The sequence below is a fragment of the Onychomys torridus genome, chromosome 3, assembly GCF_903995425.1.
Source record: "Onychomys torridus chromosome 3, mOncTor1.1, whole genome shotgun sequence".
Lineage (NCBI taxonomy): Eukaryota > Metazoa > Chordata > Mammalia > Rodentia > Cricetidae > Onychomys > Onychomys torridus.
In genome coordinates, this window is record NC_050445.1 from 121,789,654 (window position 1) to 121,801,737 (window position 12,084).

Here is a 12,084-nt window from a genome sequence, read left to right on the forward strand (position 1 = left end):
TGTCTAATGACATTAGTTTTCGATTTGTTCCCTCACTCTTTCAGTCCCATTGTACTAAAATGACCATAGAGACGAGTCATGCTTCAAAAAATAGGGTATTTTATTCAACTGAGAAGATTCTGATTTCATTGGACTTGTAGTTAAAGAATAGGCGATCAAGACCATTTACAAGGCATTTGCTGCCTGCAGTATTCTTAGGGTGATGGGGAAGTGTTGGTTGATTGAAGCTATGTTATTCATGAAAACTACCTGGAAGACAAAGCCATGGGGTCATCTACTGACAGAGCTATAAAAATCAAAACTCATGAAAGTCTGTTCACAGCTATGATTATGGCAGTGGTTTGTGGGAGAAGAAGAAGAATGAAAAGCATAATAAAATAAGGAAGGTAGGGATTTGGATGGCATCCATGACCAGTTTTAAACACACACTCTGCCTTCTGAGATACTGAAGTCCTTAGTGTGCAATCCAGAATCTTCTCAGCATGTTTCCAAGTACAATAAAAGATAAATGGAATTCTGATTTTAAGTGGAATTAAATGTAGGAGTATTTTGCAGAGTAGAGGCTGCCAGACATTAGGATTTGTGCATCTGTGGAAATTAAAGAGAATAAATAATCGGAGGATAGAGGATAGTGCCAGCTGTCTGTTTCTGCCCACTGTTGCCAGCTTTGTCCCTCCTGCTGGGTTCTGTTGGATGGTGAGCTTCCACTTTACACCGAAGTCACATGGAGTTTATTTAAACAAAGGGCAAGAAACCAAAGAGATACAGGAAGAAAAGCTTGTCACCATCTGGATTTTACAGTTTGGTATTTCTTTCTTTGTGAAATAGTCCAGTTGTTCGAAGTCCCATACCTCCCCTCCCCTGCCAAACCTGCTTCTACTAGGAAGTGCACAGCCAGTATTGGTCTGAACATGATGTCCTTCTGTGCTTGGCTCATTTGTGTGCAAGCTTCAACTCCAACAAAACTCAGATTTTTCTGGTTTATAATAAGCTTTTATTTAACCCATTAAGATGTAAAAAACAACAACAAAAAAAGGTTTTCCAGAGCTAGTGATATGGGCATGGGAGCTAAATCTTTTTATTGTAAAGTATTTTTTAGCCATATATCAAGGTAGTATAATAGGTCATCACATGTCACACAGTTTCAACAGTTCTAAACAGCTGGCCAGTCTTATTTGTCTTATACCACCTCCTATTTCTTCAAATTCATATACTTGTAAGTAAATGCCAGCCATTTTGTTTATTATTTTGTTTATCAACACGTTCATTATCTCTTTAAATTAAAAAATTGTAACTATGTGTGTGTATGGAAGAAGGTATTTGCACCAGTGTACAGGTGCTTTTTGAGGCCAGAAGAAGGTGTCAGATTCCCCCTGGAGCTGTAGTCACAGGAGACTGTGAATTGCTGGATACAGGCTCTGAGAACTGAACTCAGGTGCTCTGGAAGAGCAGTAAGCACTCATAATTGCTGATCCATGCCCCCAATCTCTTTTAAAATAATCAACACACCATCATCATGCTTCTTAAATAGGAATAACTCCATAGTAGCAACACAGATTTAGCCAACATTTGTTTCTTTGGCTTCACTAAATGTACTTTAATTTATACATTTATTGATTTCCATCATTTCACATGCTTGTGGCTTATTTTATTCAGGATATGAATAAAGTGTTATGACCTTTTCTCCACCTATTTCTTACCATCAAGACTTTTATGATAGTAGTCTTGATGTTCTAAGAAGTTCTACACTTGTTTTTGTCTTTTGTATTTTCTGTCAAAGTTGAGTAAATTATACAAGTTGATCAGTTTTAGATGGTTTTATTTTTGGTGGAGAAAATGTTGTATAGATAGTACTACAGCTGTCTTAATTACTTTTTTTGTTGCTACTAAAAATACCGTAGCAAATGCAACTTAAAGGAGAATGGATTTATTTGGCTCACAGTTCAAGGATATGATCTTTTGAGGTAGGAAAGTGAAGGTTGTGTTCACCTATTCAGCCAGTCATCTTTCAGCCACAAGCAAAGGACACTGAATGCCTGTGCTCAGCTAGTTTTCCCTAGTCCCCTGGAAGGTGCATCCCCAGGGCTGCCACCCATACTTAGAGTGAGTTTTTCCACTCCAATTAAACTAATCTAGATAATTCTTCACCGGCATGCTCAGAGACTGACCCAGTCTCAGTAATCCCTCATAGATGGGCCTGGAGGCTTGTTTCCTAGGTGATACAAGATCCTGTCAAGTTGACAATCAACACTAACTCTCACCGTGCTCTTCCATGAGAAACACCATCTGGTTCTTGTTTCCTTCTCTCTTTTTCTTATAGCCATTCAGAAATCAGAACTATTATTTCATTGATTGTTATTTTTTAAGAAATGCAAGAGAATATTAACCCAGCCTTGTTTTCAGGAGTACTTGAATTTTCATGTTGGTGTCATACAGCACTCTTTGACTGTCTACTCTTTAAAAAAATGTGACATTAAGTCTGTCTCACATACTAAAGAAGGATGGTACAGAACAATAAAATAAAAGCAGTATTTCATGGTATAAACAGTTGTTCAACATCAATATAGAAAGAATTCAATTAAACATTAAAAGACCAAATTTAAATAAATATGTTTCCAAAAAATTGCCCTCACTATTCTGATTTTTCTTGGGCTTCTATGAATAAGGAGGGCTGCATTTGAGGTTCACAACAAGAACTATAATGTAGGAGCTTTTGTTTAACACCATTGGGTGGGTAAATACTGATTAGAATGTATGGTGAAATTTGTTCAGTCAAATGATCATAACTCAATTTTGAGTACCTCCCATGGAAATCATATTCCAAATCATTGTACACAGCAACTTCTACACACTCAGGTTAACAGTTATTTTTAATAAAAAATATTATTGACACACATGGAAGACCTGTATTGGGTACTGAATTAGTCACTGGGAATGTACAATGAATAAATATACAAAACTGCTGTAAGCTAGAGACATGGTTTAGCCTGTAAGAACTTGTACTATTCTTTGAGAGAACCTAAATTTGGTTTCTAGCACTCACATAGGGGGTCTAGGAACTGCCTCTAACTCCACCTATAGGGGGATCTGATACCTCTGACTTCTGCAGGTACATGCTCTCATGTGCACATACCCACATGCAGATGTACATACATACTCATAATTAAAAATAAAATAAATCTTTTAAAGGCATACAATAATAACAATACTTACCAAAATGCAGACAGAATAGAAACCATAAAATACAGCCAAAAGAAAATGAAAATGGGAGACCTCAGTATTAGCCCCGTGTCACATCTCAAAAGCTATGTGCCCATGGGCACTTGGTGTCCTTTACTGTGAGTGAATATGCAGCACCATTGTCTTTTTTTAACGTATTTTAAAAACTAAGTATAATAGGGAAGGCCATCAGAATAATTTTAAATATGGGTGACAAGAAACTAGGCGACAATATTTGTAATTCATTGGAGCTGTAATTTTGGCAGCTTATATTCTCATTGTAATAGACATAAAATATCCCCCATCTTTCTTACCAATCTTCAAAAAGCAATTCACACTCTGATGATGCATTGAGGTTGTTTTGGAAAGTATTCCTACCTCACCATCAAAGTGTTTCCACTTACTGATAAGGAAACATCTCTCTGCCTGTGGAGAACTCACAGAGCTGCATAGAGGTTAAATCTCTCTCCACTCCAGTGCTGCACTCCACCCACTTTCCTGCATTGCCACCTCAGGTTTCCTCCACCTTAGGAATTATCTAAATGCATGGTTCATTTCAATTTCTCTGAGCATTAGGGCATCTGCCAGGGAAGCAGACTGTTTTAGAAACCAGAGACACCCTGAGTACAAAATGCCTGTGGCCCAAAGGTGCCAGGGGACTGTCCCTCTGCTAGTCACTTGTTCTGCTTGTGTTGCTCCAGGCCTCACTGCCCATCTCCTCCCTTTTAGCCTCTCTAATCCTCAATCTCCTGACTTCTTGCCAGGAGCCTGATGGGATGGATCAGAGTTTTAATGGCAGCTTTGTGTACTGTTGACCTTGACCAATCAATCTGACCTTGTGTTACCAAGTCTAACTCTGATCTTGTATTACCAAGTCTTACTCCTTGATGAGAGAAAGAAAAAGAAGTAACCTAAATAGGGCTGCTTGTTCTGGGAAGTTGAAATTTGTTTGTTTTGTTTTTAGCTGTTTTGGGTTGTTTTATATTCTTGAAAAACCAAAAGCATATTCTTTTATGGTAGAGTTGGGCTATATAGTTTTCTATGAATCCCACCAGTCATACAGTCTTTCTATACCAGTCTTACCTGATCACGAGGGCATTGCATTGGCTGACTGGCATCTTTAGACAGATGTAGATTCCATTGTAGGAGCTCTAGTTCAGCATGTGACAAGTCTTTCAAGTGCAAAACATCACATGTAGCATTTCTCTCACTGGAAAGAGTCAAGGATGGATGCAGCCAAAAGCATGGTATTCTTTACTGAATGATGAGTCTTCAGGGACTCATGAGAAAGTGAGAACAAATCAGGGCAGGAGAGAAATGTCTAAAGTACCTCATTTAAAAATATGCTTGTGTATGTTTGAAGCAGTAGTTTCTTATTAGCAGTCTGGTCTTCAGGTAGACATGCCTGAACTCACTAAGGAGTATCCCATGGTTTAGCACTGAAGGATGGAATTATTACACTGATGATGTGATGCTGGAAGTGAATGACACCCTTCTGAAAAATAGGGGTCACACTTCCTTTTCTTTCTCTTTATTTCAACTCAGTTTTTCACTGAGTCTTCTTCCACACAGGTTGCCAATTTGGCCTGTTCTATCTCTAACAATGAGGAAGGGGTGAAGTTAGTCAGGATGGCCGCCACCCAGATTGACAGCCTGTGTCCTCAGGTAAGTGCCCTTTACTTGGCTTTTAAAGTCTCTTTGTATCCTAGGAGTCATGTCCCTCTATACAAAATCCCTCTCTTTTTACTTGATTCCCCCTCTCTCCATCTCTGCCTTTCTCCCTCCCTCTCATTACTCTTGTTGCACTGTGGCAAGCATGTATGTGCAGTACACATGCATGTTGAGGCCAGAGGTCCACTTCTATTATTCTCTATATTATTATTATGTATTTTCATCAAATGTCTCTTAGTAGATCTGAAGTTCATGGATTTGGTTAGGCTAGCTGATCATGGTGCCTCTGAGGTCACTGTGTATTCTGCCAGTCTGAGTTAAATAGATGAGTGATGCCATGCCTGGTTTTTCACATGTTCTGGGCATCCAAACTTAGGCATTTGTGGAAATCCCTTTACTCACCATGCCATCTCCTTAGCCTCTTTCAGCTCCTTTATTTTCTAACTGGAATATGTTAACTGTCAACCCAGACGCATTTAAAGTTTTACCTTTCTCCAAAAGAAATTCCAACCACTCAGTGTATTCAAGATTACAGTGGCAGTTACCATCATTTGCATTCATATTGACTTCATTCTGTTTGTTTGGGGTTATGGTTTAAATGTTCTACATCTATTTACCTTATCTCAATAAGTAAATTATAGGCTTGCACATACAGAAAGCAAGGGATATATTTCTCGCACATCTGTGCTAAGAAAATTAGACTTGTCCAGCAAATACTTTTTGAAGTCTGAGGCTAATTACTGTATCTTCAAAAGAAGCAACAAAAAGTAATTGTAGCAAAAAGGAAAAACTTCCTTCTTCAAGTTTCTAATTGTGCTGAATACTGACAACTCATTTATCTGTAGTAACTTCAATTCTGGGGTTCTGACTTGTGCTTTGATCTGTTTCTTTCCCTTCTGAAGAATGTGATCATCATGTCCCTGTGTTTTCTAACCAACAGGTCATCAATGCTGCCCTCACCTTGGCTGCCCGGCCACAGAGCAAAGTTGCTCAGGACAACATGGATGTCTTCAAAGACCAGTGGGAAAAGCAGGTCCGAGTGCTGACTGAGGCTGTGGATGACATCACCTCAGTGGATGACTTCCTCTCTGTCTCAGGTAGTCACCTGCAGGCCCCTTACCAGAGAGCTGGAAGGAGCTGACAAGATAAGAAATATCTCAGCAATGATAGGGGTCTGTGATGCAAGGCCTGTCTTTGGCCTTTAAGTTTTCAATCATCCCAGCAAATGTGATTATAACACCCTCTTGAAAACATTTTTATCTCAAGACACCGAGTCAGAGCATTTGAGGGAAAAACTATAACTTCTGATGACTATCTCAGAACCTGAACAGATTGCAAAAAAAGAGGCTTACAGTCCATTTTAGATTTTGCATTTTTTGTTAAGCAGGATGGATTTTCAGCACATCTAAATTACCCATATACTTGGATTGGTTAATTCACTTCACTTATACCTTAAAATAGACAATCACTTATTCTGATATAGGTATGTGAAGAAATTCTAGTTGTCTATGTAATACAACCTTGAATTACCTGGGGAGAGTCTCCATGGGGGGTTGACTACATTTGGTTGTCCTGTGGCCGTGGCTATGGGGAATTGTCCTATATTAATTGATGTGGTGATGTCCAGCCCACTGTGGGTGGCACAATTCCCTGTCTTGTATGTAAAATGTGAAAAACTTGAGCTGAGCATAAAGAAGCAAGTGAGGATGTGTGCATCTATTTCCTTCTGCTCTTGATTGTTGCTTGTGACTAGTTTAATGCATTCCTGCCTTGACTTCCCCACAATGATAAACCTAGAGCTGTAATCTGAAATAAGTCCCATTGTCCCCAAGCTGCTTTTGTCAGGGTATCTCATCATAACAAAGAAATAAAACTAGAACAGAAATTTTTGCTAGTGAAGGCTTGTGATGAGACAGGTAGCCTCATGATAACCCTGTACGTCACACCACTTTGTGTATATACTTGTGAAGATGTATAATGAATGGAGTGAAAGAACACAGAGGCACTCACCACTGTAATTGCAACTTTCTTCTCTACGAACATAATCAGGCTGGAGGAGGCTAGAAAATCCTGATGATGATGAAGACATTCTGACTTTCAATGAACTTCATCAGTGCCATTTCAAGATTTGGCTACCTGCCAGCACGTGGGCATTATTCCAAAGAGCTTTTTGACCAAACATGTTTGGCTTCTGTTTATCTGGAGAGGTCTCAATGGGGAGGAGGTCATGGCAAACATAATTCTTGATTATAAGGTGTTGAAAAAAATCAAGTAATACTTGACAATTCTAATTGAATAGGTGTTGGTTCTCCCCACAGGTGTGTGGAAGTCACACCCAGCAACTCACACAGCACTTGCCACAACTTGACCTGCTTGTGGGTTGGGGCTGGGGGTTCTGAGTCCTGAGAGAGGCAAAGAGGCAGGCCACCAGGACCATGACTAAGGCTATGGAGGTGACTCGGCAGAGGCTGCTGTGCTTATGCTTGGCTATTTTCCCTTCTTGTATACTTCCCATTTCATGAAGAAACTGAATCTCTACTGCAGGCTATGTGAAAGGCTTGTCTGAGAGCAGTGTAGTCTATAGATCTACATATCTAATAGGCAATCAAAAAGCCCAGTTTTCCATGACAGAGAGCAAGACAAGGCAGAGGGGAAAACAAGCTAACACACGCTCAGGGTCTCTAATTTGCCTGGCTCTCTCCTGTTTTCTTTAACTCTTACCAAAATCCTATAAAGAAGGTATAAATATTTCTAAGTGTTCCAAGTCGTTGCGGGGGGTAGACAGCTCTGGAAAAGAAAAATGGCATTAAAATCCAGACTGTCCTCTTTGCAGAAAACATACAGAGTTCTCAATAAGTCAGGGAAGCATGGCAATTTCTTTCTTTCTTTCTTGCATGCTTTTCCACGTTTACTTCAGCTCCTTTTCCAGCTCTAGGTCCGTCATTCAAGTTTCCAGTCTCTCACCTTCTTCATAAGCTTGCCTTATTTTTCATTCCTTAGGTTCTTGGCTTTGAATGCTATCTTAAGGTAGCTATTCATTTACAATAGCCTCCTTTCTAGGGTATGTCTGATTAAAGGACAGAACACGTCACCATCCCTAGAGTTTTTGTTTGCTAATGGTTGAGCCCTAACACTGTAGCTGTCACTTTCCACACACGTCTCATCTAATGTGCTGAGAGTTGTTACGGGGGAGTGTTGACAATCAGAGTTGTGGGCTGGAGGATGTAAAAGTAGCCGGCCATTAATACTGGCTTTGGTTACTACTTATTTTCTAGGTTTTTGTTTGTTTGTTCGTTTTTGTTTTCCCCAAGAATGACTTCCAGTAAGAGTCCGGAGGCTTCCCACCCAGTCTCAGCTCACACACCACAATCCTGACCACCCCTTGGAAAACTTGCTGCGAACTGCCTACATATCAGTAGAAAGTATTTATCCACTACCCTGTCAAGAGAGGGAACATTTGAGAACTCAAAACTTCCCCCAACTTATCCTTTTCTTCAAATATGTGTCCAAAATTTTCTAAGGGTGAGAGAATCAAGGCTTTGGGAGGGGAGTGTCTTATCTCAGTCTTTGTGAATAGCACCAAGCTTTCCTTAATTTTCTTCCCCTGAGGCTTGCCTCTTTGCCACCTTTCTTCCTGCCATTCCTTTGTGCATCTCATTATTACTTCGAACAAGAAAAAGCTTTGGCTCCTGCTGATAACACCGTGCGGTCCAACCTTAGTGGTACAAATGCTGCCGCATGCCATGACAGGAAAATGAACAGGCACTGTCAGGGAGCCAGGTTGGCAGAGCCTGCTGGAGCACGCCTGTTGAGTCGACAATCAGGCAGCAGGCACCTTTCTGTATCCAGAACTTGACAAACACACATGACCCACTCTGTTCATGCTGATAGGCTTCAGACACAGCCAGATAGTTGGGGAAACTACTTCCCATCTCCTCTCTGTGTTGGAGTCAAACATTTGCATTGGTAAATTGCAGGTTTGGCTTAGGAGGTATTTCAGAATTATAACAATGGCATTTTGTGTATCAGTTTCTTCTTAAAGGAGAATTCTGGCAGGGAATTCTATATAAAAAGCAATACACACACTCACATACACACTCACACTCATACTCAAACACATGTATTTAACATGTACACTCATACACTCATGCATATATATATACATATGCATATACACACATACATTTACATATGCATACACATACACCCACACATATATAGATACCTTCATTTTGAATGACTATAGTTTTTTTTAGTTTCACACTAAGTGAACTCATACATCTGAATGTATAATTTGTTCATACAGAACACCACCAGTTTGGAGAGCAATAATGCTGGCGATTAGAATTACGGGAGCACCATGTTCGGCTGTGGTCTAGGTTCATAAAACTGTGAAATGGTTGTATTAGAACATTCCAACCTTTCTCACTGAGCAAAAAGTACCATTTTTAATGGTTCTCTAGAATGAATGCCTTGGCATTAACTGTGCGACAGTTTAATTCCTAGGTTTGGCTCACTAAATTGTAGAGAGCTAAGATTTGTAAAAAGCTGTTAATCCCATAATGTCCAAGATTTTTACTTTGTTTGTCTTTCCTTCTTCTTCCTCCTATTAAAAACCAAAACCAGCCAAACAAAAGAAACTGTAGGATCCCGAGTTTGTTTTCTTTGAAGATATTCACTCCCTAACTGGTTTTGAATAAGAACTTCAAAATAAGCTTTGTGGTTCCTACGTTTTTTTGGTTATCATTGATTTTGCTTTGTTAAGTAACAAAATTACATCTTTTCTGAAAGATTAAAGGTTGCAAAAATCCAAGAGAACATACCATACAACTTGTTGCAAACACATGTTTTCTGGTATTTAGAGTTAACTATGCCTAACAATGAGTGCAGCAGCCATGGCACATGAGAATTTTTCTTTAATAAGCCACCTACAGAGCACACATACCTTATTAACTCTGTCACCCCTGCTCCTTTCTATTCACAACAGTATTTCTCAGCTTCTGTCAGGAGTTGTTTCTCTGCCAGCTATTTTAGGATAAATGTATCATGGATCTATTCCCTGAATGGGCCTGATAACTTACCACACTCTTCCTGGAGTACATGCTATATTCATTCTCTTGGCAAAAATTCAAATCTGAATCACATGTAGCTTCTGCTTTCAAAGAATTCACCACCATCCTTGATGTATGTGAGGTGGATGTGATTCCAAGCACATTGGTCTCTGCTGTAAGGATACAGAGTGCATAAGGAAGAAGTTATGCCAAAGTGTCCATGAATCCACAAAGACACTAAGAATTGCCTTTTGACCAAAAGGTTCATGTTGACATGGGCAGATGCAGCTCCTTTCAAACACATTACTGTCACTTAGAATTTCAAAATACAAATATATTTTATGATATTCTGAATCTTAGTAGCTTTTCTACACATATGCCATCAATTAGTATAATACGATTATGAGAGAATTCTGACTGATTTTTACATAATGGCCATTTGTAGCTGAAGGAAGGTTGAAAAGAGCTGAGCAAACTATTTTAACATTTTTAAAAACAAGAGTCCAGATTGGTGGTGCACATCTCTAATCCTAGCACTGAGAACCAGAGGCAGGTGAGTCTCTGTGAGTATAAAGCCAGCCTGGTCTATAAAGTGAGTTACAGGACACCTGGAGCTACATAGAGAGACTCTGTCTCAAAAAACAAAGTAATTGATAATAAGTTACTTAATATATGATAAATCAGTTAGAATATAGTATTAATTATACTAATTTTGTTGACTATCTAATAAATAACCTGATTTTGTTGATTAAAGACATTTTTCTTGTAACAATTTTAAGCTAAGCTGCTTTCTTTCAAATGAGCAAAGCTTTATTTATAACAGTATGCTTTTTTTTTCTCCTTGAATTTAATACATTAGATGTAACTTCTCAGTTTGGAAAATAATTAAGATTATTGTTTTTAAAACCTTTGATGTCATTATAATTTATTGGATCATAAATGGACTTTTTAGATTTTTTTTTTTGTAAAAGTATTAGTTACAAAGATATTAACAACATAATTAACAGCCTCCCTTGCTTTGCAGTCTGTTGCAAAATACCATCTTTTCCAGCTGCACAGAAAAGCAACAGCTAGCCTATTCTTACACTGCCATGTCATATCCAGAAGTATATAAGTGTGAACACATGTTTTACACAGGAAGGCCCTCCCAGTCGTTCCCTTTCAGAGGCCAGGGCAGTGTGTGATTATCTCAAGGAACCCATCTGCAGGAATGGAGGCTTAGGGCAGTCAGCTTTCTTTATTTAAAATACCCTATACTTTTCTACAAGTCAGCCTTTTCTTAAGGTGTCTGCTCAGGTGAGTTCACAGGATGCAATCTGGATCCCGGGAAGGGATGGTTACCAGGAATTCCTAATAAAAATAAAACCTTTCTACATCTACATTTTCACAACCTTGCTTTGCTATTTCACTCAAGAAAATATCACCATTATAAAAAATCACCATAAAAAAGCTTTAGTAAAGTTTAAGAAAGCTGAATACTAGCCAGCCTTTATAGAGACCTTTATCGTTTTTGTTGTTGTTGTTTTTTTTCCATTCTACCTCCTACTTGAAGTTAAAGAACAAAAGAATATGGAAATAAGAAACTTAGGGCAGGATGGCTCAGCAGGAAAGGCATTTGCCGAAAAAGTCTGGTGACCTGAGTTCAATCCTTAGAACCCATGTAAAGGTGGAAGGAGAGACTGACCCCACAGAGCTGTCGTGTGACCTCCATACACATGCTGTGGCTTGATTTGCCTCCCAGACACAATAATAATAATAATAATAATAATAATAATAATAATAATTAATAATAATAATATAAATACATTTGATACACTAAATAGAAACAGGATAATTTTAGTGGGGAAATATGAGATCAAAACTAATGTTTTTTTATGAATAGTAGATTATACCTAGCAGTTTCTAAAGCAGTCTCCTAAAGGAACACACACCTACCTTCAAGTGCTTATTTTTATTAAAATTATTTTTATTAATAATTTTTCATACAATATGTTTTGATTATGTTCCCCTCACTCCTCCCTAGCTCTCCTACTTCCCTCTCACCAACTTCATGCACTCTCTCTTTCCCTAAAAAAAAAGACAAAAATAAAAATAAAAATAAAAATAAAAATAAAAATAAAAACTAAGACAAAAAGTGCCCAAA

General features: G+C 38.5%; 1 protein-coding gene across 2 annotated transcripts in view; it reads left to right on the top strand.

Moving 5' to 3' along the window:
* The window catches only part of Ctnna2 (catenin alpha 2), a 1,122,097-nt gene that overhangs the window by 1,009,244 nt on the left and 100,769 nt on the right, over positions 1 to 12,084 (top strand). For both annotated transcript variants that reach the window (XM_036182154.1, XM_036182155.1), the window contains exons 10-11: positions 4,792 to 4,884; positions 5,831 to 5,987. In XM_036182154.1, coding sequence (XP_036038047.1) covers positions 4,792 to 4,884; positions 5,831 to 5,987 — 250 coding nt within the window. The remainder of the gene's footprint in view (positions 1 to 4,791; positions 4,885 to 5,830; positions 5,988 to 12,084) is intronic.